The 26119-nt window shown below is 53.3% G+C and overlaps 2 protein-coding genes across 2 annotated transcripts; one reads left to right on the plus strand and one right to left on the minus strand.

The window, feature by feature from the left end:
• Positions 1-166: 166 nt before the first annotated feature.
• On the plus strand, positions 167-18895 carry ARRB2 (arrestin beta 2). The gene is given in 16 exon segments (XM_079952026.1): positions 167-353; positions 2855-2885; positions 5231-5291; positions 6355-6399; positions 10374-10570; positions 10972-11031; positions 11221-11288; positions 11888-12023; positions 13468-13552; positions 13744-13816; positions 14484-14621; positions 15784-15867; positions 16608-16690; positions 16830-16844; positions 16847-16883; positions 17896-18895. Coding segments are annotated over 16 exon segments (1233 nt in total). The 5' UTR covers positions 167-330; the 3' UTR covers positions 17993-18895.
• A 335-nt stretch (positions 18896-19230) lies between these two features.
• On the minus strand, positions 19231-26017 carry LOC307202265 (uncharacterized protein). Its single transcript, XM_079952127.1, has 9 exons — positions 25925-26017; positions 23946-24042; positions 23420-23495; positions 23127-23200; positions 22631-22861; positions 22062-22124; positions 20554-20650; positions 19486-19558; positions 19231-19399 (listed from the first exon to the last, which is right to left on the minus strand). Exons 1-9 carry the CDS (start codon positions 26013-26015, stop codon positions 19368-19370), a joined length of 834 nt encoding a protein of 277 aa, XP_079808253.1. The 5' UTR covers positions 26016-26017; the 3' UTR covers positions 19231-19367.
• Positions 26018-26119: the final 102 nt, after the last annotated feature.

Genomic DNA, 26119 nt, shown 5'->3' on the forward strand with positions numbered 1-26119 from the left:
GCCAAGCCGCGCCCCGGGGAGGGGCACCGCGAAACCGCCGCCGGAGCCTCGGGGGGGCGGGGGGCGGGGGGCGCTCTGCACATGCTCGGGGTCGCGCTCCCGCCCCGCCTCCCCCTCCCGCTGACGTCGCCCCCGCCCGCCCGCCCCGCCTCCCCGGCCGGCCCTGGGATTGGCTGCCCAGGCGCCCACGTGACCGCGGCCCGGAGGCCAGGCATGGCTTCACTGTGGTCCGCTCCGCCCTGCAGCCCGGACTCGGGGCCGGAGCCCTAGAGGAGGAGGAGGAGGAGGAGGAGGAGGAAGGCGAGCGCGGGCGGCGGCGGCGGCGGCGGCATGGGGGAGAAGGCGGGAACCAGGTAGGAAGGGACCCAGGCGTCCGGGCGCCCCCGCCGCCCCCCACACGCAGCGGCTGCTCGGGAGGGAACCCAGGAGTCCGGGCTGGCCAGCAGCCCCCCGCGGCGCGCTCAGGGGGAGCCCAAGGGACCCAGGAGTCCGAGACCCCCCCCCCCCGCGGAGGAGCCAGTGGTCCCGGACTCCCCCCTCCCCAAGACTCGGGCTCCCCTCTCCGTCCCCTGACCAGAGCGCCCCCACTCCGGGGGACCCAGGCGTCCGAGCGCCTCTTCCAGACTTCTCCCCCACCCCACCCGTCTGGGGGACCCAGGTGTCCTGGCCGCTGGCTGGAGCCCCTGCTCCCAGCGAGGACCCAGGCGTCCGGGTCCCAGATTGCGCAGAAGGGCTGGGGGATCATTTCTGGGGCGGCGGGTGGACTTGGCTGCAAAGAGGGGGGCTGCCGTGTCTGAGCCAGGAGGCATGAGGGGGCCAGGCGGGGGGGGGCTGGCAGCTGCCCCAGCCCCCAAAGGCTTTCCTGCCATTTCCCCTGGGGGGGGAACCCCCTTCCCCGCCCAGACTCCTGCCAGCTGGCATGTCTCTTCCCAATGCTTCTGGAGGGGGTGTCCTTTCTCTCCCCCCCTTTGCCTTGGGTGGGGCAGAAAAGAGAAGTTACTTCTCCCTCTCTCTCTCCTCTCTGTTATTTACTTTTATTAGTTGGCTATTAACCTCTTCCCGGAGCCAGGCGGCAGTTGGCACCAGAGCCCCATATGTGGTGGGGGGAGAGGGAGGGCCGGCCACGTCTGCCTGTGTACACACAACACACACACTCTGGCCTCTGGACCCGGAGCTGAGAGGGGGCCGGACACGGCCAGCGCAGTTATTCCCGTTTATTAGTTGCATTCATACCCTGCGCTGGGATGGCCAAGTGGCAGGACTGGAACCCTGCTCCCTCCAAGGCCCTCACCCCCATTCCATCCCCACAACAGCCCTGCAAGGCGGGCGTAATCGAACCCAGGTCTCAACTCTAACCACTATGCCTGCTTTCCTCAACTCGCTTCCAGACACAAAGCCCCCCAGGGGATGATTTTCCAGCGCTGCGCTGAGGGAGAGAGCGCTTTGCACAGGGCGGGGGGGGGGGGAGAGAACGAAAACAGCCCATTTATAAGGAAGCGGTTTCTCGCCTCCCCATCTCTGCACAAAAACAGGAAGTCATCTGCAGGGTGACATTTGGAAGAGGGTGTAAATAACTTTTTCTGCTCCGCACCCGCCGTCCCTCTGGACAGCTCTTCTTCCGCTCTGCCAGCCCCCCCCCCCTTGAGACAGCCCAGGACGGAGGTTTCTGCACCAAGACGCAATAGGATGCTCCCTGCGGTGATGGCCAGCCCCCCTTGAACTTCTGAGAAAGGAGGGGCAGATGGCAGGTCTCTCTGCCTCCCCGGTTTCCCTGCCCTGATGAATCCTCCATTGGGCTTCTATAGGGCAGGAAGGGAGGTGTGTTTATAAGGGGGAGCCCTGTAGCTGCAGAGCTGGAAGGGCCCCCCCCCAAATGCCTTGCAATGCAGGGATCCGCGGCAGGCGGCTGCCCCACCTCTGCTTACAAAATTCCAGTGAAGGAGAGCCCAGGCAGTAGATCTGTTTGTCTCAGGATTGTGAGTTTGAGTCTCTCGTTGGGCAAGGGGTGAGGCTGGATGACCCCACAGGGTCCCTTCCAAGTCTAGATTCCGAGGTAGAAACATTGGCCTTTTCTGAGGAGACGGTTCTGGGGAGGGGCCTGAGAGCCTGTTCCTCCCCCCCCCCCCCCCGTTCCCCAGGAGAACAGGATATTTGGAAGAAGTGCAGCATGTTCTGAAATTCTCCTGCATCCCCATCCAGTTCCTTTTAAGGTCTCGGAGGGTTTGTGCCAAAAGTTTGGATTGGGGGGGGGCAAGGAAAGAGACGGCTGGTTTATTATTATTACTTTTTCTGATGGGGCTTGTGGGGGCTGCAATTTGTGAGATCAGTGGCTCCAGGTTCAAATCCTGCAGATGGCATTTCCAGGCTGGGGGAGACTCCTGGCCTGGGTCCGTCCAGAGAGCAGCAGCTGCCAGCCCGTGTGGGCAGAACAGAGCTGGCGGGACCCCCAGCAACAGCCTCTGTCTCTGCTGGGCTGGACCCCGCTACCCCCTGCCATGCCCAGGCTGGAAAAGAGGTTCCCCAGCAGAGTTTGCCCTCCCCACCCAACCCCTTGACAACAGGGTGACAGCTGCTCCCGTTGCTGCGGCAACCCTCAGGCACCTGGTCCTGATGCGGTTCCCACGGCAACACATTGTACTAAGCCCTGCTGGTGGTGGATTTCTGTTCCTGGGGGAGAGAGGGAGCCGGCCTGAGCATTGGATAATTTAACGGTGGGGAGAGGAGAAGGGGGTGGGGGGAGGGACGGTGTTTCTTTTTTTTGGGGGGTGTCCCATTTGTAGGGGGGGGAGATGCTGCAGGGGCCCCACTTATCCTAACTGCCTTGTCCTCTTTCTCCCTCTTCTGTTGAAAACAGGGTTTTCAAGAAGTCCAGCCCCAATTGCAAAGTAAGTGACCCCCTTTTCACCCGGCTTCTCCTCCAAACACCCCCTTCCCAGTCCGATGGGTGCTGTACAAATAATAATAATAATAATAATAATATTAGCAGTAGTATTTCCTGCAAAATCCAGCCAAGCCCAAATCCTCTGCTCTGAGCTTGGTTCCTGGGCCAAAAAGGCACGTTTAACGGTTTATTCATGTTGCCTCCTCTCTTCTCCCCCCCCTCGCCATCTCTCTCTTTGTGGGTTTCCTGTCAGCTGCCCTCCCCCTCCCAGCTTCCTTCCTCCCCAACAGGCAAGCGCGACTCTCGAACCAGGAACTGAGTCCCGCCTGCCTCTGCCTCTCTCTTTCTCCCTTCTGAATTGCATTCTGCTTCTCCCCCCCCCCCCCACCTGTCAGTCGCCCAAGAAACACCCCCCTCACTCTTTGCGGGTGGTGCTGCCCCTCTCCCCACCATGTCCAGCAAAAAGGATCTCTTGCGTTAGGGTCTGGCTGGTGGATCAGGCCCACCCAGCCCAGCATCCTCTTCTCGCAGTGGCCAACCAGATGCAAAACACACATCCAGGATTTTAATTTGGGAGCAGCTTCTCCCCTCTTGGGGTTTCCAGTTTGCTGCCTCCGAAAGCAGAGCTTTTGCATATTCCATCGTGTTTGATGTCCATCCACTAGCCGCCGCCATCATTTTTTTAAATTCATCCAGGTTGGTGGGCTATTGCTGCCTCCTGTGGCAAGGAGTTCCGCAATTCAACTCTGAATGAAGAAGGACTTTTTTCTCTCCTGCGTCTTCCAACATTCAGCTTCCTTGCATGTCATAGGGGGGAGACTTTTCTCTGCCCAGTTTCTTCATGCGATGCACAATTTTGCATTCTTTATAAATTGATTTTATAAACTTAGTTGCCCAAGAACATCCCCCCACCTCACCCCCATCAAAAGAGATCTCTCTTCTAGCTGATGGGGTGTGGGAAGAGGGGTGCAGATGGGGGGGCTGAAGGAGGAGAGTTGGGTTCCTGCGCTTTGCAGGGAAGGTGCAGAGGTGATGAACTGGAAAATTCAATTTTTGAGCTGGTTGCGGGGGGGTGGTCTTGAGGGGTTGAGAAAACCACTGTTGGTGCAGGGGGGGGGGGGCTTTTGTTTGGGGTGGGGGCAGCGAGGAACCTGGTGCGTGTGGCTGCCAGCCCTGCTTTCAAAGCACCTGCCTGGAATCCTGAATCTTGGACAAGGCAGCTGGGAGGCAAGGATGGAGGCAGGCAAACATATATTTCTTTCTTTCCTTCCTTCCTTCTTTTCTCTCTCTCTCTCTCATCTATCTATCTATCTATCTATCTATCTATCTCTATCTCTCTTTCTCTCTCCCCCCCCCTTATTGCCCCCTTTCTCTCTCCCGGTTTATTAGGGGGTTGGGCTAGATGGCCGCTGGGGGATCTCTTCTTTGGAGGTGCTTAAGCAGAGGCCCGGCTGCCCCTCTGCCAGGGATCCTCTGGCTGACCTTGCAGCGTTTTAGGGGGTTGGGCTAGATGTCCCCTGGGGTCCCTCCCAAGCCTTCAACGCGCTTTGTTGACTCCCGGCGTCTCCGTGGTGATGCTGCCCCCCTCCCTCCCTCCCTCCCTGGGGGGCAACCCACAACGCAGACTCCTGGCAGGGTAGGGCAGCCAGAAAGCGCTGCAGGCCAAACAGCGTTTGGGGCTGGGGGGGGAGTGAAGGGGGGGCAGCTGGGACCAACGGAGGACGTGGGGAGGGCAGGATGGAGCCCCTGGAGCTGGACCAGATCTGGTGCGAGGTGCTGCCTCGGGGGGTGCAGGTTTATTGGAAGCAGCTCAGCAGCCAGGTGGGGCTCTTTGGCGGATGGCGATGGGGGGGGGGTCCTTCCTTGCAGCTTCCTCCCCCCAAAAGCCACTTGCAGGTTATGGATTTTGGTCTGGGAGGAGGAGGATGGTGGGGCTGGAAGTGAGCTTAAGGGGGGGTGAGGAGAAGACGGGGGGCCTTGGCTGTGTGAGGGGGGGCAGACACTTGATTTCACAAGATTTGGGGTATTTCCAGTGTCTGTGCCACCGATACAGAATCGGAGAGCCGTAGGTTTGGAAGGGCCCCCCAGGTGTGACGCAGCCCAACCCCCTGGCATGCAGGAGCCGCAACCAAGGATCCCTGACAGATGCCCCCCCCCCCCCCGACCTCTGCTGAAAAATCCCCAGGGAATCCGGGAATTGTAGAGTCAGGCGGGGCTCCCGAGGGCCATCTAGCCCACCCCCTGCCATGTTGGATTGGGGGAGGGGCTGTTTCCCTAGAGGTGCCCCCCCCTGGAGGGGGTGTCCCCTCTTGTCTCCACCTAATGGGGGTCTGCCTCTCCTCCCTCCAGCTCACCGTCTACCTGGGCAAGAGGGACTTTGTGGACCATCTGGACAGAGTGGACCCCGTAGGTGAGTAGGGGGCAGAGGGGGGAGAAGAGGAAAGTGAGTTATGGGGTGGGCCCTTCCAATTTATTTGGGGTCCATCAAAGTCATCCCCCCCCGGCTCCATTCAGGGGACATTGCCTTTTTAAAAACTGCACTTTTAGACCACTTTATTTTCCTGCGAGGAGCTCAAGACTGCAGGAAGGCAACGCCTGGTCCCTGAGGTGTCTCCCCCCCCCCCCCGGGGGGGTCACAGCTTCCAAGTCGGAGCATTTGAACCCGGGTCTTTTTTAAAGCAAAGGGCTTGAATAGCGCTGTGCTGCTGCTGTTTTTAATTACATGTACTGTACTTTAATAGGTATGGCTTTCAAATATTCTTGCAGTTCTGTTAGAGTTTGATTACATTTTTCGACAGTGATAGTCGATCCTAGACAGAGGTATACCTTAATAAATTCGGATACTGCCCTTCACCTGTAGATCTTAGCACAGTTCACAGCACAAAATCACAAGACCAAAACCCCCAAAATGCTTTGAAACGAATACAGAAATGAAACAATACCTGCCCCACAAACACATTGAAAATTGCATAGGGTATTAATCAGCTTTTAGCTTTCTGTATCTTAACTTTATTGGTTTCATTTTGTTTATTCCATGAAATTTATACACTGCTTTATTTTTATTTTTATTTTTAAAAAAATAATATTTATTAAGAGTTTGAAGATTACAAAAAGAAAGAAAAAGTATTAAACAAATCAATATAATACAATACAGAAACAGAAACAAAAACACTACATATAACATTGAATTAACAAAACAAAACAAGAACAATTAAAAACACTTCCAATATTTTCAAGCTTATCTTTCATTCACTTGTTTCATTGACTTCCTCACGCCTCCCTTTTTGTATTCCACTTCAATTAACTGTTTCAGCAACTCCTTTCCATCTTACACTGCTTTATTTTTAAAACACCCCCAATATAAACAATAAACTTATCAATAAGGAAGAAGAATAACAGGAACGACTTAATACTCTGCGCATGGAGGTTTGCATTCCCCCCTCACCCCCCCCGTTTCTTTTCTGCCCCCTTAGATGGTGTCGTTCTGGTGGACCCCGAATACCTCAAGGACCGGAAGGGTAAGTCGGGGGGCAAGGAGAGGGGCAGGTGCTTGAATTTGGGGGACACTGATTTCTGCTTGTTTGCCTTTATTTATTTATTGTGCATTTTGTAGAATCATAGAATTGGAAGGGCCCCCCAGGGGTCATCTACTCCAGCCCCCTTCAAGGCAGGAATCTCACCTTTTCCTCCAAGGAGCTCAAGGTGACTTGTGTAGTTCTGTCTCTCCCCCCACCATCCAGTCCTCACAACAATCTTGAAAGGTAGGCTAGGTCTCCACTGGCTCCCGGTGGAGTACAGGATCAGGTTGAAGGTGCTGGTTTTAACCTTTAAAGCCCTATATGGCCTAGGACCCTCGTACCTACGGGACCGCCTCTCCCGGTCTGCCCCACAGAGGAACTTACCGTCCTCAGACAAAAACATCTTGGAGGTCCCGGGCCACAGAGATGTTAGGCTGGCCTCAACTAGAGCCAGGGCTTTTTTGGCCGTGGCCCCGACTTGGTGGAACGCTCTGTCCCAAGAGACTAGGGCCCTGCGGGACTTGACATCTTTCCGCAGGGCCTGCAAGATGGAGCTGTTCCACCAGGCCTTTGGCCAGGGCAAAGCCTTTGGTAATCCTCACAGAACTCTAGCCCAATAGTTGCCATTAATTTGATTCTGAACTGATTTTAGAATGTATTTTAATTAATTTCCTGTGTGATTTTATGTACACTGTGCTATTTTTACTTGTTTCTTTAAAAAATATATATTTATTTAAATATTTTATTTTTTACCAACCACCAAAACACAAACAGTGAAACCCCCCAGGCAGCTGATACATTGGGTATACAATATTCAATAATATACATATTCAATAATATTCAATAACATATTCAAATCAGCCATATGTACACTTCTATATACCTTAACACTCCTCCCTCCACAAGGTTTATTTAACGTTTAACATTTTAATTGCCTCAAATTGTTCAGACCTACCCAAATAATTCAGTATCTTCTCAAACCAATCCTCATTTTTACTTGTTGTTCGCCGCTTTGAGCCCCGCTTTGGCTGGGGAGGGTGGGATACAAATAAAAATGTATTATTATTATTACTTATTGAAGTCACAGCCAGCAAGCCGAGTGGGGATTTGAACCCTGCTTCCTCCCAGGTCCTAGTCCTCAGGGAATCCCCACGCCAGCTCTGTGAGGGAGGCCAGGCTCGGAGGCAGCCCCTGCCGCCTCTCCCAGGTCCCAGTCCCAACGCCCCAACTGCTACACCACAACCGTACTCTGGGACCTGCTTGTGTGTAGAGAAAGAAACTCAAAGCGGTTTACAAAAATAAAAATGGAAAATAACTTGTTATTATTTATTTCAGGGTGCAGTATATCACTATATCAGTTAACAATTACATATATACTTACCTAATAGAGATGTTACCCAAACAGTTCTTTCTAATACACTTTTTAACCTACTGTATTTTTACAAAAGAGTACCAAATCTCAGCTCCAAGCAATCTGCTCATTGACGGCAGGAATGGTCAGATCTTCAGTCTATTGATTAATTGGAGCCATACATTAATGATAATAATTTTATTATTCATACCTTGCCCATCTGACCGGCTTACATCTTCGCAGTGCATCAAGATCTGTCTTTCGGCCCTAGTAAGGGCACAGAAAATCTAATCACGTTGCCAAATCTCATATAGTAGGTATGTCATTCCAGAGAATATTATCCTCTGAAAATAAATTATCAATGGGAAAAATTAACAGCAATAATTTAAAACATTTGAAATGTTGAAATGGCAAAAGTCTGGATGCAGGTTAAAACTTGCGTCGACTTTCTAAACGAAACTGCTTTTATTGGGCGCCAGAAAGAGTTCAGCTGAAGGCCAATATCAATAAGCAGGCAGTTCCAGAGTTCTGCCACATTAATTTCTACAGAGAGATAGTTGCAGGAGACCCGTCTGTGCCATTTTAAGTCATTTTTGCAAGCAAGGCCCTTTGAATCCCCAAAATCCCAGTTGTGCCGTCTGAAGATGGTATTCAAGTGGGTGAAGATTTGTCTAATTTCCACGCTCCCCGCCAAGCTCAGGGAAGCCTTTTCAGAGAGAAAAAGTTAAAACCGGCAGCCTAGAGAACAGAAGTATTGTTCTCCTGCTCTCAGAGAAGAGATTTTCCCTGCTCCTGGCGCCAGTGAAGTTGGCAGCTGTTTGGGGCTTGATGGGAGCCCAGCAGGGCTAATCCGGGAAGTAAAAGCAGGTGTAAACTTTACATTTATGCCTGGAAATGAGTCTCTCTCTCTTTTTGTATAATAATAATATATAATAATAATTTATTATTTATACCCGCCCATCTGGCTGGGTTTCCCCAGCCACTCTGGGTGGCTCCCAACAGAATTAGTGATAATAATAATAATAATAATAATAATAATAATAATGCGATAAAACATCAGACATTAAAAACTTCCCTAAACAGGGCTGCCTTCAGATGTCTTTTAAAAGTCAGATAGTTGTTTATTTCCTTGACATTTGAAGGGTGCCACTACCGAGAAGGCCCTGTGCCTGGTTTTTCTGTCTCCAGTCCTTAAGATGCTCCAAATTGCTCAGTGTCTGATCATTTGAGGAGGGCAGGGGCAGCAGAGGAAACTTATCTGGGTAATTCTGTGGAAAAACGGTCAACCTACAAACCCATTTTTCCTGTTCACAAGTGGTCTCTATACTATCCTGAAGATAATTCAGTTCACAGTTTGATTATCCGTCATTCTGCGCAAGATTAGAGCAGCTGGGAGTGTGAAAGGAAGATGACTCAGAATTTCTCTAATTCTCTAATTTCCGCCCAAGACCTTGCCAGAGAAAACAGACAGTAGGTTAACGACCCTGGATTGTACTGATAGTTTTGCTTCCTCCTCTGGGGAACTGATAAGAAGTGCCATGCTAGGGGCGGAAATCAGATGCCTGGAGGGCAAGGAAAATTGCCTTGCTTGAGCATGTTACTGTTGAAATTGCAGTAGCCCGTGCATAGCGGAATGATGAGGAGTACGTGCCACATACTCTATATTACTTTATTTACACTTCAAAGCTGGTAGATTACAGAGAAACATCTTGCCTCTGCCGGAGCAGAGAAAGCATCCTCTCTCCTCTGAAGCACGGAGAGAAACACTGTGAGAACAGTGAAAAACAGGAAACCAGTGTACGTCACATCCAGTCTCCTTTCCCGTGGGAAAACCCAACAGCACAGACTGTGGAATGTAAACACCTGTCTCGTGACAAGCACTTCGCTGCACAGTGAAGAGAGCAGAAACCAACAGTTACCTTGGTCACGCACACCTCCCCCTCCCCATAGCAAAGGAAAAGGAAAAGGTATGGTTTTCCCCTCTTCTTTGAGGTTCTTAGCATTAAGGTAACGGGGTGAGTTTTTGTGACCAACGTAACATCACAGCAGACAACTTAGAAGAGGGTGTGTCATTTGAAACCTATCAGCGTCGGGCATCTGATAGCTCTTAGGAAGTTTGAAATAATAATAATAATAATAATAATAATAATAATAATAATAATAATAATAATAAAAAATAAACTTTTAGAGAAAACCATTATCCAAGTTGCAGGTCAATTCTTGATGTTGCAGAACCTTTGTCACAGTCACATCTTGTCAAACACACCTTTTAATTGCAAGAAAAGCAGTTAAACAACAGCTTTTTAGTCATTTTTGCAGAGAAGTCCATCTGCATGCAAAGAGGTCCCCTGGAGTTCAAAAAAACACGAGCTTGGAAGAAACCAAAACATTACGTGCCGGGGAGCTTGCAGATGTTATGTTGGTCACGGCGGAATCGCCCCCTGATTTCCATCACCAAGCAGAAGTGGCGAAGCCCTTGCTTTCTGCAAAACTGCAAAATCCTAAATGGGGAGAGAACAGTTTCCTGTTTCCCGTTCCCCTTTTCTGCGCTTGTCCTCCTCCCCTTTGGCTCCTGCGCTGTGGGACTTGGGGGCCTGACCCTGTCCCCCTTCTTCCCCCGCAGTTTTTGTGACGCTGACCTGCGCCTTCCGCTACGGCCGTGAGGACCTGGACGTGCTGGGCCTCTCCTTCCGCAAGGACCTCTTCCTGGCCTCCTGGCAGGCCTTCCCGCCCCCCGAGGAGACCGCCGAGCCCCTCACCCGCCTGCAGGAGAGGCTGCTGCGGAAACTGGGGGCCAACGCCCACCCCTTCAGCTTCATAGTAAGAGAGGGACCAAGCCTTTGCACCCCCAAAACTGCTGCATTGCAGGGGGTTGGGCTAGATGCCCTTTGGGGGTCCCCCCTTCCATCTCTGCAGTTCCATGGCTCTGTGATTTCCTTTCCATCCCCTGTCACAGAATCAAAGGGCTGTCAGGTTGGAGGGGAACCCAAGGGACATCTAGGCCAACCCCCAGCTTTGAAAGTTGGCGCGGAAGGCGCCTGCTGCATTTCCAGTGGCAGGGAGTTCCGCAGGGCTGTTACCATGGGGTGGAAAAGTGGCAAGGGAGGAAAGCGGGGGGGGGGGTCAGGGACTCGGAGGAGAAGTCCTTGGGGTGGGTTGGTGACCCCAAAGTTGGAGTTGAGGGGGAAAACTTTTGCACTGCTTCTTTCTGCACCCCACAGATCCCACAGAACCTGCCCTGCTCTGTGACGCTGCAGCCGGGTCCAGAGGACACAGGAAAGGTAGGGGGGTTTCTGAAGGGATGGGGGCAGATTTTGGGAGTTTGGGGGGGAAGGATGGAACCGTGTGGATTCTGCCCTGAAAGCAGTATATGGGGCAGAGCTGCTTATGGGGCAGCTTGGGGGTCGGGGGCGGGAGAGGACCACCAGTGTCACTAAGGGCCCCGATCCCCCTCTTTCTCCCTCCTCCAGGCTTGCGGTGTCGATTTTGAGATCCGGGCTTTTTGTGCCAAAATTCAAGATGAGAAGATTCACAAAAGGTGAGCCAGCTTGGCAGGGCTGTTCTTCACGGGCAGACAAATCCTTTGGCTGAGAAATTGCAAAAAAACAAAACAGATTTATTGTTATTTTGGGTGTTACGTGGCCCAGTCTTCCCTGCCAAACCTCTGGGAGTTTCCTAGAATGGAAGAGTTACAAGGGGACCCCCAGGGGTCATCCAGCCCAACCCCCTTCAATGCAGGAACTGCAGTGGACAAGGCTGTGTCACTTCCTGTGAAGCCCCTTGCCCCCTTTTCCGCCTGCTTTGCCCATGGCGGGCTCTGGGTTCGGATCCCGGAAGCGTTCGGCCCGACTCCATATTTAATTCTTTGCTATTTATTTCTTTGCTCGATATATATACTGCCCATTATCCTGACCCCCTTCTCTCAGACTTGCCCACCTCACAGGGTTGTTGTGGGGTTGCAATGGGGAAGAGAGCCTACTTGAGATTCCTAAAGGGGGGCTTCTCTTCATGCAACGGATTAATCGGGCTTTGAACTGCCCCCTCCTCACTTGCCTTGGGGAGAACCCAGGCATCCTGAGCCGCAGCCCCCTCCTCTTTCAACCTCTCTCCCTTCTTGCCCCCCTCCCTGACCCATAGGAATTCCGTCCGCCTGGTCATCCGGAAAGTGCAATATGCCCCGGAGAAGCCCGGCCCCCAGCCCATGGCCGAGACCACCCGCCACTTCCTGATGTCTGACCGCTCCTTGCACCTCGAGGCTTCGCTCGACAAGGAGGTATTATGGGGGGGGGGGCCTTTGCAATGCACAGGGGTGTGAAGCATGTTTCTGATGGAGACCCTGTGGCTCCCCACCACCAGTCAGGAATCTGGGAGTCGTAGCTCAACGCCCTGCAAGGTGCGAACCGCAGCTCGAGAATCCCTTGGCGCCCGGCCTTCTTAAAAGCAGACCCCGTCTAGTCCCAATCTCCCCCACCCCCGAGCAATAGCTGCCCCTTCCCCACAATGCCCCACCTGCAAATTGCTGCAATGAGGGAAAAGGCCCTTAAAGTAGATTAAAACACACACCAGTATCCTCAGGCTGGTCTGCGCAAATCAACGCTTTTTAAAATGGTTGATAATTTTGATTATTTAAATTTGCTGGAAGCCACCCAGAGCAGCATAAAAATACAGTGGTACCTCGGGTTACATACGCTTCAGGTTACAGACCCCGCTAACCCATAAATAGTACCTCAGGTTAAGAACTTTGCTTCAGGATGAGAACAGAAATCGTGCTCCGGCAGCAGCAGGAGGCCCCATTAGCTAAAGTGGTGCTTCAGGTTAAGAACAGTTTCAGGTTAATAACGGACCTCCGGAACGAATTAAGTACATAACCAGAGGGACCACTGTAATGTGTTATTATTACTATTATTTTAGAGCAATTTTATTTATAAAAGAAAAGAGAAAAAGGAAATACGTGAGAAAGAGGATGCAGAAATAAAATCAGTACATTTCCATACATTGAAATAAATGATGTTGTATCCCTGATACGGTGAGGGGGGAAAGTATTTGATCCCCTGCTAAATTTGCCCGTTTGCCCTCTGACGAAGAAATGACACATCCATAATTTTAACGGTAGGTTAATTGTAGCTGTGAGAGACAGAATAACAACAGGAAAAACCCCGGAAACCCAGAAGACAAAAGTCAGAGATTGATGAACACCCTACCATTAAAATTATGGGCTGGTCATTTCTTCATCAGAAGGCAAACGGGCAAATTTAGCAGGGGATCAAATACTTGCCCCCTCACTGTACAAGTGCAGTTATTCAAAACCTAATACATTCTTTGCAAACTCATTCCAAATATCACTATACGTATCCAAACAAAGTATCTGTTGTCCGACTGTCAAGTTCCATACAATAGGCGTCTAGTAGTTCAAGAGAATATTTTCCCCTGAGTATTTTAGCTTTTAGGAGGCTCTGAAAAAAGGCGTCAAGAGGCAGTGAGTTCCAAAGACAGATCTCTTGCGAATGTGGGACTCTTGGCAGCAATGGTTGCAGGTTCCCTGTCCTTCTGGGGTCACCGGCTTCATGGTGGATACTCCCCCGCTATGAATTGGGGGGACGGTGCCGCTTGGGGGGGCGTTGCAAGAGAGAGGCGCCAGGTCCCAGGGGGTCTTGGGAGGGTGGGCCGTGTCTTCCTTGGCCAGGTATCCTGATCCCCCCTTCTCTCCCCCCCTCCAGCTTTATTATCACGGGGAACCCATCAGCGTCAACGTTCACGTCACAAACAACTCCAGCAAAAGTGTCAAGAAAGTCAAGGTGTCCGGTAGGAAAGGGGGGTCTCTGTGGAGCTGGGGGGAGCATTTTGGGGGGTTCTGCTGGTTTGGAAAAAAGGGGGTGCATGGGGGACGAGCGGCCAGCTGAGGACCCTCCCCCCCGACACCCCCATTTGGCACTCCCTTGACCTGGCTTCCTCCGGACGTCTCCTGACGCTTTTCCTCCCTCCTGACTCCGCAGTGCGGCAATACGCAGACATCTGCCTCTTCAGCACAGCCCAGTACAAGTGCCCTGTGGCCCAAATCGAACAGGAGTAAGTCTCTGGCCTCGGAACCGGGGTGGGGGCGGGGGGGGTGGGCGATTTCGGAAAACGCAGCCTTGCATCTGTCGTCTCCCCAAGCATGGAAATGTTCTGGGACTCCCTTCTCTGCTTAAAGACTCCAGTGGAGAAGACTCCTGCAGATCAGATCCCAGAACTGGGTGGGACCCCCGAGGGTCATCCAGCCCAGCCCTCTGCAATGCAGGAGTCTCAACCAGCAGAGGGCCTTCTGGGTGGTGGCACCTGCCCTGTGGAAAGCCCTCCCACCAGATGTCAAGGAAATAAGCAGCTATCTTATTTTTAAAAGACATCTGAAGGCAGCCCTGTTTAGGGAAGTTTTTATTATTGAATGCTGTATTGAGCCAGATGGGCGGGGTATAAATAATAATAATAATATTACATTTTGGCCCTGGCCTGATGTTGTCCCCTGCAGCCCTGCTTGCAATGGGGGTTCATGGAAGGGCAATGGGGGTTCAGGGTTCAGTGGTTAGAGCACCTGCCTTAGAGGCAGTTCCCAGGTTCGAGCCCCAAGAGGGTCCTGCCTGACGTGGGCTGACAAGCAGCCTGACTCAGTAGAAAGCAGCTTGTGCCGTTCCTGCCAGGCAGGCCGCGCTGGGCCGGCAGGGACCTTGATGGCTCTCTCTCCGGCTTCCTCCGCCAGCGACCAAGTGGCGCCCAGCTCCACCTTCTGCAAGGTCTACACCCTGACGCCGCTGCTGAGCAACAACCGGGAGAAGCGGGGGCTTGGCGCTGACGGGAAGCTCAAGCACGAAGACACCAACCTGGCCTCCTCCACCATGTGAGTCCAGCAATTCCACACCGGGACCCCCAGGGGTCATCCAGTCCAACCCCCGCCGTGCAGGAATCGCGGCTAAAGGGTCTTAGGATTGCAGAGGGACCAAATGGGTTGCATCCCCTGGCGGAAGGAGGGGGAGGGGGCAGGAGGGTCCTGGGGGGGTGTTAAGAGGCAAGGGGGCAGGGAATATAGGACACTGCAGAGCTGCTCAGCCAGGATTGATTGCGCTCTCCGTGGGGCTGCCCAGGGTGCAGGATGCTGCAGCACACTTGCTGACGGGAGGGGAGACCCAGTCGCCATACAGCATCTGTGCTTCTCAGAGATTTGCGCTGGCTGCCCATTTGCCCCCGGGCCAAGTTCCAGGTCTCTTAGTCTATAAAGCCCTTAAAAGGGGGTTGGACTAGATGACCGCTGGGGTCCCTGCCAATTTGACGAGGCTGTGATTCTAACAACTTGGGACCAGCTTCTCTGTGAGATCACTTGACCGCCCTTAAGCCCTTTCAGGGGAAAAGGTGGGGCATAAATAAATAAACAATATTAATATTTTTTGTTAATAATAAATAGTGGCAGCACAGCACTTTGGAACCCCCTGCCTCTTGACGTCCTCCCGCGCAGTTGCCTTCACTGTCGTCTTTTTGGCGCCTGCTGAACACATTCCTCTTGAGACGAGTTTGCACAAGTTTCAGTCTATTCCACTGCGGTTTTAAACGGTGCTTGTGGTGTGGTTTTGCAATTTTAGCGACAATTTTATTGTGTTATCCTTTTGTAAAACCCTCTCTGAGGCTTTCCCCTTACAATCAAGCGGTATATAAATTTTTTGAAGTAAAACACAGAGTTAGTTTCAGTTGGATTTTGAACCATTTGGCCCTTAGCTGCTGCTGCTCCGAATCTTCTTTAGGGGGTCCTGCCAAAAACACTGTTCTGAACAATGCTTTTCGGAGGGGAGGGGCCACTGGGGGTGAGTTCATGGCACTGAGGGGGCGGAAGGGACCCCAAAAAGTTTGGGGAACACTGGTTTGTTATGTGGCACGGGAGGAATTCATGCATGGTGAGAAGGGTAAGAAATGTGAGCGTGGAAAAAAGGGGAGGCCTTGTTCCTTGCGGGGTCCATGGGGTGTTTCCAGGTCAGAGCGACCCCCCCATTTCTTTTTCCCTGGCATTGCAGTGTGAAGGAGGGTGCCAACAAGGAGGTCCTGGGCATCCTGGTCTCCTACCGGGTGAAGGTCAAGCTGGTGGTGTCCCGGGGAGGGTAAGTATGAACATTGGGTTGCTCTTCTGCTCTCGTTGTCCATGCCCCACCCCCAAAATCCCAACTCGTCTGTTCCAAATATATGTAAAGAGAGATTCCTGCTCTCTAGTAGCAGAGTTAAGCACAAGGGCAATCGCTCCAAGCGCATTTAAATTCGGTTAGATTTTGCATCGTCTTTTGCCCACTTTCAAACAAATACCAAGGCTAGAATAAATCACAGGCACTTGGCATTGCAGATAAGCGGGTATTCTGGGGTCTTTCAGAAGTTACAGTCGACAAGTCGCAGCAGTAAAGAAAAAAGGGTGTGTGTTTCCAATCGACCGAAAAAGAATGAAAAGGATTGTGCAATATTTGGGGTTTGCAAAGATGCAGGTTGCAAAATCTCCCCAAGGAGTTGTAGCAAACCAAGGATTTGAAGGAGGATGCCAAGGGAAGATAAGTTGGGAAGTCTGTGTAAGATTAAAATAAGAGTTGTATAGATGCAATGTGCAAAATGATTAAATAACTAAATATGAATACCTATATATGGCACCTGTTCAGCCACTGTGAGGGCAGGACGCTGGACCAGCCTCATCCATTTCGTATGTCCGTATGGAGCTTCCAAGTGCAGAGCCAGTCTACCTCCATTCCCGGGTCCTACGGGGCATTTGGCCCTTTGAGGCCAGGCTGCTGGGCCAGACGGGCCCCCTTGGGCCTGATCCAGCCGCAGGCTCTTCTCACGATCTTCTCCTGCCCCCCAGGGATGTTTCCGTGGAGCTGCCTTTCGTCCTCATGCACCCTAAGCCGCCCGACCAGGCCTCGCCCACCTTGCAGCCTCAGCTGGGTAAGTCTCTGAATCGGGGGGCCTGCCTTCTCCTCCCACCCCAGAGGCAGCTGCGCTTGATCAAAGTGGGGGGGGGGGGGAGGCAGGAGAAGTTTCACGGGGTGGAAAGAGTAACCTCACGCCTCCCGTTTCTCTTCAGCCGCCCCCGAGACGGACGCCCCGTCGACACCAACCTCATCGAGTTCGAAACCAAGTAAGACAAGTCTGACCCTTTCCCTGGGGGGCTCAGAGGCCAGCACCCACAAGGCCCCGCTCTCGGGGGGGGGGGAGCCAGGCTGGGCCCAGAGCGTCTCTCTCTGTGTGCCTAGTTATTTCCCATATATTGGCCCAATTATTTAGTAGTAGAACTTATTTTTATACCGCCCTTCATCCGTAGAACTCAGGGCAGTTTCCCAGGGTAAGAATGCAAGATGGAAACCAAAACGCACAATAAAAACAAAGCAAATAATATGATTTATTATTGCATTTATACCCCGACTTTTCTCCCAAGTTGTTCAAGATGTGCCTTGTTCTCCCCCTCCCCTTTTTATCCCCCCCCCCACGACAACCCTACAAGGGAGGTTTGGGGGCCCAATTCACCCAGTGGGCTCCCCAGTCTAGAACCTACAACACCCTGACATTTCTATGGAATGTTTTTTTTGGTAGGGATAATATGGGGGGAGCCCACAAACCCCCTTTGAGGACTTCTATGGGGTGACTGCATTGCCCATCTAACACTTTAGGGGTGGGAGGGAGTGTGTTCAATTGGGGTGGGGGGTTTAAAAGTGGAGAATCTTGGTCAGCGGTTGGGGCATGGAAAGGAGAACCGACAAGGAGGGGGGGACAGCTGCAAGGGCCCCCCTCCAATTCAGCCCCCCCCCCATGTCCAGGCCCCCAGGAAAGGAGCTGGACTTTGGGTCTTGCGCAGAGAGCTACCAGCGGCAGTGTGGTGCAGTGCTCAGAGCCCCTGGGTTCAAATATCTGCTTGGCTGGGGGTCTGGAGGGGGCCGGTTTCTCCCTTTCAGCCCCAGCCTACCTGGCAGGGTTGTTGCTGCAGAAAAGCGGAGCGAGGAAATTATGGGATGTAGGAATGCGGGGAAACAAGCAGATCTTTAACGGGTGCAAAGGGGAAAGAAAAGCCACCGTTTTTGTGCATATCCAAAGCAGCCTGACTCTGCCCCCATTTTCTCCTTTCCTTTTTCTCCCCCCCCCCATCCCCCCCCCAGCTACGGGCAGGACGACGACATTGTGTTTGAAGACTTTGCCCGCCTGCGCCTGAAGGGGCTGAAGGACGACAAGGAAGACGACGACCATTTTTGCTAGGGAGGGAGGAACACCCCCCCTCGCCACCACAGGTCCAGCCAAGTTGGGGGGGGGCGGAGAGAGAGGAAAGAGCCGAGAAATGGCCTCGTACGAATGTCGCCTCATCCTCTACTCCCCCCTCCTTCCTTATAGGAGCCATCACCCCCCCCCGCCTTGTGTCTTCATGCTGTATTTGGGGGGGGGGCTTTTAATGTGACTAAAAATGGAGGGGGGAGGGCCACCACCTCCACCCCCCAGCTTTTAATCTTTATCTGCTGCTGCGTATCTTCTCCACAGATGGATTTTAACGCCACCGTCCTCGTCCCTCCCCCTCTCCCAAATTTTTGTCTAACGCACTGGAACATTTATTGGGCATTATCGTCTGACTGTCGTATCCCCCCCCCCCCCCAAAGCACCACGTTGTGTGTGTCTAATCTCTCTGGGCAACCCCCCCTCTCCCCACCTGCTCTTTATATAAATGTCTTATTTTTAAATGCTGTTTTAACTGGTTAGGGAAAACAATTGGTCAGTTGAACTCTCTCCTCTTTCCCTTTTAAAAAAATCAATGGGGGCTGGGAGGCCTCTTCTGTCTGTCTCCCCCCCCCCTTCTCTTTTTCAAAAAAGCTCCCCCCCCTGAGATGTGCCTCTGCTGGCCAAGGGGGTGTGAGCTGAGCCCGTCTGCCTGGGATTGGGGACCCCTCTCCATGCCCCCAAATGCCGAAGGGGGCAGGTGTGTGCCAACGTCTCTGTGCTTTGTGCCCAGTCGCCCCCCCCCCCAAAAAAACCCCTTGCAGGGCTGCCCCCCTGTACAAACAGGTGCCGGGCAGGCAATGCGTGTAAAAAGAAATTTTAAAAAGGCCATTATTGTTTCCTACATTGTCTGAGCAGAGAGCAACAAATGAAAATTAAAAAACGGTTAACAGATGTCTGGAAGTTTTTATTAAGTGGTTTGAGCATTAAAAACGGGGAGGGGGTGTGGGAGAAGTGGAAAGGGGGCTCCTGTGAAAATAGCAGCCCCCTTGCCAGAGATTCTCAGATCTGCAGCAAGGACTCCCCACTTTTGCTGCACCGCTGTGGGGCCAGATGGTCCCTGACCCCCAAGTTTTGCAAGAAGGAAGACCCTCACCCGCAGAAGAGCTATGTGGGGCTTTCGGTAGCCGCCCAACCCTGGGAGGGGGCCTTGAGGCCATGCTACCCCTGACCCCCAAAAACTTGTAGACTCCAGGGTTGTGGGGTGTGGCTTAGCCCCCTTTTCCTGAGCAATTCACACAACCAGCACGCTCTCCGTGACATGAGGTCTAGGTACAGAATCAAGGTGCCATTGCAAGCGTGCTGTGACCACTGAGCAAGCCGACCGACGGCCGTGCAGACGTTCTCAGAAAGGGCCAGGCTGCATTCACGGGGCGGGGGCTGCCTCGGGGATTGGACCTGCGGCGAGAAAGAGGGGGCCAAGTTAAGGACCTGGAGGAAGTTTGCTGCCCCACAGACTCCCCGGGAAGGAGGGACAAGGCTACCTGCAGCTGCGCGCTGACCCAGAGGGGATGAGGCCCGAGGGGGGCTGGACTCTGCTGGTCCTGCTTCTGAAACCTAGAAGGAGGGGAAGGAGCGCTGAGAACGGCGGGATTGAGGGGGAACCCCAGGAATCGCAGTTCCGGCATTCCTGATAGGCGGCCACCCAAACTGCTTGAAGACCCCCAACAAAAGAGAGAGAGGTTCTTCCTGACGTTAGCTGGAATCTCCTTGTAAGTAGAAGCCATTGCCTCAAGTCCTCTCCTCTGGAGGTCCTGCTCCGAGGGCCTTCTGGCGGTTCCCTCCCTGCGAGAAGTGAGGTTACAGGGACCCAGGCAGAGGGCCTTCTCGGTGGTGGCACCTGCCCTGTGGAACACTCTCCCATCAGATAACAAGGAAATAAACAACTACCCGACTTTTAGAAGACATCTGAAGGCAGCCCTCTTAAGGGAAGCTTTTAATGTTTGACACACTATTGTATTTTAATATTTTGTTGGAAGCCGCCCAGAGTGGCTGGGGAAACCCGGCCAGATGGGCGGGGTATAAATAATAAATTATTATTACTATTTTTAGGGACCAGGAGAAAACCAGCTTGCTCCATCTTCCCTGGGACAGCCCTTCAGATATTTGATGGTTCTCATCTCTCCTCTTTCCCAGGCTAAACGTCCCCCGCTCCTTCAACCATTCCTCATAAGGCCTGGTTTCCATCCTGCTTGCCCTCTTTCAGCTTGTCAACATCCTTTTTAAATTGTGATGCCCAGAACTGGACATGGGGCTCCAGGTGGGGCCTGACCAAGGCAGAATAAAGCGGTATTATTCCTTCCCCTGATCTGGACACTCGACTCCTGTTGCTGCGGCTAGGATAGTCTTCACCTTTTTTGCTGCTGCATCGCACCACTGGCTCACGGTCTACCAAGCCCCTTGGTCGTTTCCAAGATCGCAATAAACCGAGATCAAATGGTATGAAAATGCAGCTTGATGCTTTCCTAGACACCTTCCGCCCTGGAAGAATCTCTCGCCTGAAAGGTGGGGCGCACATTACTTGACTAAATATGCCCCCCCGCCACACCCACCTTTGGGCTGCTCCCACCTTCTGCGCTGGTTTCCTCGCAAGATGTGCTGAAGGTGCTGTCGCTGGGGGACGATTCTGCAGCTGCCGGCCTGGGAATCCTGCGTCAAGAGAGAGGGGCAGACTGTGTTGGGGCAGGCAGTTGGGTGCCCCCCTTTCCTAAGGAAAAGTGGGGGGCTTTCAGAGCAAAGGCAGCTGCTGCTCAGAAGGCATGGCCAGCCTCTACAAACTGAATCTTCTTAGAAAACGGCACCCTGCTTTCCCCGCAGAGGGAAATTGAAAACATTTAAAACTGTGAAAAACAAAACGCTCAATCTAGGACTCTCCTCCCTTGGAGGTTTTTAAGCAGAGTCGAGTGATTTCAATACCGCTTTACATTTTAAAAACATCTCTAAGCGGTCTACAAAAAACAGGCAACTTAAAGTGTTGCAAAAACACACAAGTTTAATTTTTTAACAATAATTCAAAGGTTTGGTAGCCGTCTGCCCGGAATATTTCAGTTGCAATACCTGCATTGTAGGGGCTGCCCCAGAGGGCCCGTGCTGTCCTTCCAGCCTTTCAATTCTGTGATTTATTAATTGCATTTTTATCCTGCTGCTCTCTTTTATTTTTTAAGACATAAGGACCAGACCCGGGATCAATGCACACAGAGCGGTCAGCCAAGACGCAGGATCCCAGCGTGACTGACACAGGATAATTCTATTATTACTACTAATCTTAAGGGCCTGGTCCATAGAAAAGGGACGGGAAGCTTCAGAGGCTGCCATCGGTTTCCCCACTGAAAATCAGAGGTGCTCAGGGCCCAGAGATGGTTGGGGAAAAGGCAGGTGCCCTCCAGGACTCCTGGGATTGGCACCATGATGAAGGGCGAGGTGCAGAATGCCCACCTCCCTTCTCAAAGCAGCCCAACCCCAACGCTTCCTGGAGCTGGGAATGGCTCCCCCCTCCCTATAAGGCAGGATTGAAGCAGCCAGCTGCCCTCTCTATCACAAAGCGGGGAGAGCAGGGCACCTCAAAACCTTCTGCCAGGACTGATAACCCCCATTGAAGGCCCCAAGGGGAGCCCCTCCTCCTGTTCTCCCAGGGGCCAAATGCCCCCATGAACTGAGGAATGGAGGTAGACTGCCTCTGGAGCTGGAGGTTCCCCAAGGACACCATGGCTGGGTCAGGGCAACGGGGGGCCACCTAGTCCCGCCTCCTGGCCTCGCAGTGGCCAACCAAATGCAGGCAGGATCCGGGGGAAAGAGCAACTCTCCCTCCCTGCGGCTTTGGCAACTGGGATTCAGAAACACGGCCACCTCCAACTGCGGAGATGGAGCAGACCCACCGCTGGCCCATGAATCTGCCTCGTCTCCCCCTTTCACCGCTGCCTCCTGTTGGAGGGAGTTCCGCAGTTGAACTCCGCGCTGCGTGCCAGAGTGGCCCAGGGAGCTTCAAGGCCGAGCGGGGATGGCAGCCCCACTAGAGAGGGACACCCCCTTGCCCTCCCTCAGGAAAAGGAGACGGACTCACATGCCGGCCGCTTCCCTCGCCTCCTGCAGCTTCTCTTGGAGGCGCCGGACTCTCCGCTGATACCTGGGGTGGGAGAGAGACGGAGTTGGGGCTGCAGTGGATTTCAGGGAAGAAAAGTCTTGTGCGAAGAGGGCAGCATATGAATTCTAACCCAAATGTCTTGGCACTCCAATGTTTTGGCTCCTGAACGCCGCAAACCTGGAAGTGAGTGTGTTGGTTGGAACCCGGAGATCCGACAGGCAGGGCTCCAAACGCATTGTAAGGAGTCTCTATGGGAGTATATTGTATTTAAAAATGGGGTCAGTTTTTAGGGAGCTAACCAGGTTGGGATAGCAGGCCTGTTGGGTTTTGAATGTCTTATGTAGATTTTTCAATTTCGTTGTTCTGTATGGAAAAATGACAATAAAGATTATCGTATTGTATCGAGCTTGCTGCAGCCACTTGGAAGCCGGGCCTTGGTTCCCGAATGTTTTGGAAGACAAATGGACTTCCGTTCGGCTTCCGTGGTGCGACTGCACCTCCACCGCCCCCTGCCTGAGCATCTTTCCGGACAGAGCCCCTCTGCTCACCGGTTGTGCTGCTCGTTGGCCTGGTTCAGCCGGCCGGCCTCCAGCGCCTTCTCGCGCACCCAGCGCACCTCCAGCTCCTCCCTTTTCCGCCGCGCCTCCTGCATGAGTCCCTGCGCCTCGGCCAGCTCCTGGCGCAGCCCCTCGGCCTCCTGGGAGAGCGCCCAGGCCTGGCACTGCGCCTCCTCGTGCCGGCGGGTCAGGGCAGCCAGATCCTGGGCCAGGCGCCTCGTCCTGCGGAGGGGCAGAAAGCACCGGATCCTAGAGAAAGCCAGGAGGGACACCCAGGGGTCATCCAGCCCAACCCCCGCCAATGAAAGATTTCATTTTCTAACGTTTTGTGGGCTTCCTGGTGAATTTTGCAGCAAAGTCAGGGGGAACAGAGGAAGGAAAGCTGCTGGGATGCAACACCGGCGAACCAGCTGCACCCAGCTTCTTTAAAAGGCCGAGCCCCGCTCCCCTCCCACACCTGGGGGGCCAGAGAGACCAAGACTCCTACTTTGCCCGCTGCTCCTTGTTCTCTGCCTCCACCTCCCTCAGGATGTCCGTCAGGAGGGCGACCCGCTGGTGCAACTGCAAAGCAAGCGCAGCACTTATTCATTTGTCTCCCGCATTTGCACCCCTACGTTTTTTGTCCCGGGAGCAGAGATTGGGTGTCAGCCTTGAGATTCCAGCACTGCAAGGGGTTGGACTAGATGACCCCTGGGGAGCTCCTCCCGCCCCACAATTCCATAATCTGATGGAGCCACAGGAGCTGGCCCCGATCCAGGCCCTTGCGGAGCCTCCACTCACCTCCTCTCTCTCTTTCCGGAGTTCGATCAGCTCCATCTCCTGCTGCACCCGGACGGAGGCCACTTCCTGGGGGGGCCTGGAAAAAGCCAGAAGAGGGGGACTAGGCAGAATTAGATAAACTAACAAGTAGGATTCGAAACCTGCGGGATCAGAGATTCTCAGAGGACTGGAGTAAACATATGAACTATTTGAAAAGTAATTGTGATGAACAGTTTTGCAAGGTGGATTATTTGAAATATTAGAAGACTACGAAAAGAATTATTAGTTAAGGATAATTAAATGCAATATAGAAATTATGAAATGCAGAATAAGTGATAAAGAATGGAAAATCTTCAGAGGTGCTTACAGAAGTCTAAAACATGTTATGAGAAAATATGTTGTATGACTGTTGGAACTGATATGTTAAAAAATCAATAAAAATGTATAAAAAAAGAAGGAAAAAGCCAGAAGAGGACCGCCCCCCCCCCCAGTTCAGCAAACGCCCATCCTTTCCCCTCCTACCAGCACCCCACCCTGGCACACTCACCGGCAGGACCCCACAGCCGCCGGCCACTGCCCCCCCTCCTCCTCCGCCGCCGCCAGCAGGGTCTGCAGAGCATCAAGGCGGCCATACAGCTTTTCATCTGGAAGAGCAAGGAGGAGTCTCAGGAGAGGGCTGGGAAGGAAGGGGGTCTCTGGGAAAGGGGCTTTTAGAAAGGGCAGCCCCACCCTAGGCCTCCACTGCCCCGCTTGCCTCTCCAAAGGCTGGGGAGAGAAAGCAACTTCTTCATGCAGCACATCATTAACTTGCGGAACTCCCTCCCACAGGAGGTAGCAAAATGGCTACCGACCTGGACGGCTTTAAAAAAGAATTGGGGAATTTTGCAGCGGAGGACAGGCCTGTCAGTGGCTACTAGCGAGAATGAAGTCCCTTTGCTGGAAATCAGGGGGAGAGCTGCTCTTGTGTGCGAATCCTGCCAGGTGGCTTCCATCAGAGGCGTCTGTCTGGCTGCTGTGAGATCAGGACGCTGGGCTCGGGCGGGAGCCCCACTTTGGCCCCTCCAGCAGGTGGTTCTGATGTTCAAGGCAATGGTTGCCAGCAGAAGGGGCTGAGGGGTCATCCAGCCCAACCCGCTCCAGTGCAGGAATCACAGCAAAGGAAACATGCAAGCCAGTGGGTGCTGTGATTCAGCCTTCACCCACTTGGTGGCTGCTGGGAGTTGTAGTCCCGCAACCTCTGGAAGGCGCCAGGAAGGCGAGGGCTGCTGTAGCAGTTGCAGGATTCTGCACCAGGCAGAGAGCCAAGAAGATCCTATTCTGACTCTATGGCAGGGAAGCGGCCCTCCAGCCCTTTCTGCCCGGCCCTCGAAACTCCTGCTAGGCTTCACGCCTCTCTGCCCTGCTTTATAGCCTCTGTCTAACCAGAAAACATCTTCAGACTCCGAAAGATGTGGGCCCAGGGGGTGGCAGCCGCGAAAAAGGCCAATCCCCACTCCAGGGATCATTGGCATAATTATGGACGTTATGCAAATCAATGATGTGACTGTATTTGGAATAACTCTGTGCGGTTCTGGTTATCTCACCTGAAAAAGGATATTGCCAAGTTGGAAAAGGTTCAGAAAAGGGTCACCAAAGTTATTATTATTTCTTAGCGTTCTATGGTGCCCTTCAACTGGGGGTCACAGGGAGGTTGAGAGTGATCAAGGGGGCGGGCTTATTTGTCAAGAGAAAAGGTGAGGAAAAGGCAGCATGATGGAAGCTGATAAACTTATTACTGTCATGGAGAAAGTGGAGAGGAAAGCTTTTCTCCCCATTTGGTCACAGCAGAACTTGGGGGCAGCCAATGAGGCTGAAGGGAGGGAGAGGCGTTCTCCTGCAGCGCCTAAAACGGCGGAACTCCCTGCCACAAGAGGCAGTGGCGGCTGGAAATGGATTATCCAGAATGCGGCAGCTGGACTGGTGACTGGGAGCAGCTGCTGGGACCACATCACACCGGTCCAGAGAGATCTGCATTGGCTCCCAGGATGTTTCCAAGCACAGTTCCAAGGGTTGGTGCTGACCTTGAAAGCCCCAAGTGGCCTCAGTCCAGTATATCTGAAAGAGCGTCTCCACCCCCACTGAGGTCCAGCTCCAAGGGCCTTCTGGCGGTTCCCTCCCTGCCAGAAGTGAGGTTGCAGGGAACCAGGCAAAGGGCCTTCTGGGTGGTGGCGCCTGCCCTGTGGAACGCCCTCCCACCAGATGTCAAGGAAATCAGCAGCTATCCTATCTTTCCAAACACCTGAAGGCAGTTTTTCATATTGAATGCTGTCTTGTTTTTAACACTCGATTGGGAGCTGCCCGGAGTGGCTGGGGAAAGTGAGCCGGGTGGGTGGGGTATAAAGAGCCAAGTATGATGATGATGAAGGGAGGAGAGGGCTGGGCGGAGCAGCTGGCCCCCGCCCCGCTGACTAGGGGGACCCCAAGCGAGCCCCCCCCCCGGGAAGAAGCCCGTCCAGTGGCGGGGAGTTCCCCGGGCCCCCCTCTCACGTCGCTCCAGCAGCAGCCGCAGGCCCCGCGCGCGCCGCTCCCGACGCTGCAGCTCCGCGCGCACGTGCCGCCGCCAGCCCGCGCCAGGCATGGCCCCGCCCACCGGGAGACGAAGGGCACGACGGGAAGATTTAAAGGCCTCGCCTCACAGAGGCGCATGCGCACGCCTCCCGCCGGAAGAGAGCGCGGGGCGCG

This window comes from Podarcis cretensis, assembly GCF_951804945.1.
Source record: "Podarcis cretensis genome assembly, chromosome: 13".
NCBI classification, from domain to species: Eukaryota; Metazoa; Chordata; class Lepidosauria; order Squamata; family Lacertidae; genus Podarcis; species Podarcis cretensis.

Excerpts from the sequence above, each read along its gene's own strand:
- LOC307202265 (XM_079952127.1), bottom strand. The coding sequence starts at position 26,015 with ATGCCTGGCGCGGGCTGGCGGCGGCACGTGCGCGCGGAGCTGCAGCGT. Across the intron at positions 20,651-22,061 it reads GCGAGGGAAGCGGCCGGCAT|GATTCCCAGGCCGGCAGCTG; the intron begins GTGAGTCCGTCT and ends CTCTTGACGCAG. Across the intron at positions 19,559-20,553 it reads AAGGTGGGAGCAGCCCAAAG|GTTTCAGAAGCAGGACCAGC; the intron begins GTGGGTGTGGCG and ends CCCTCCTTCTAG.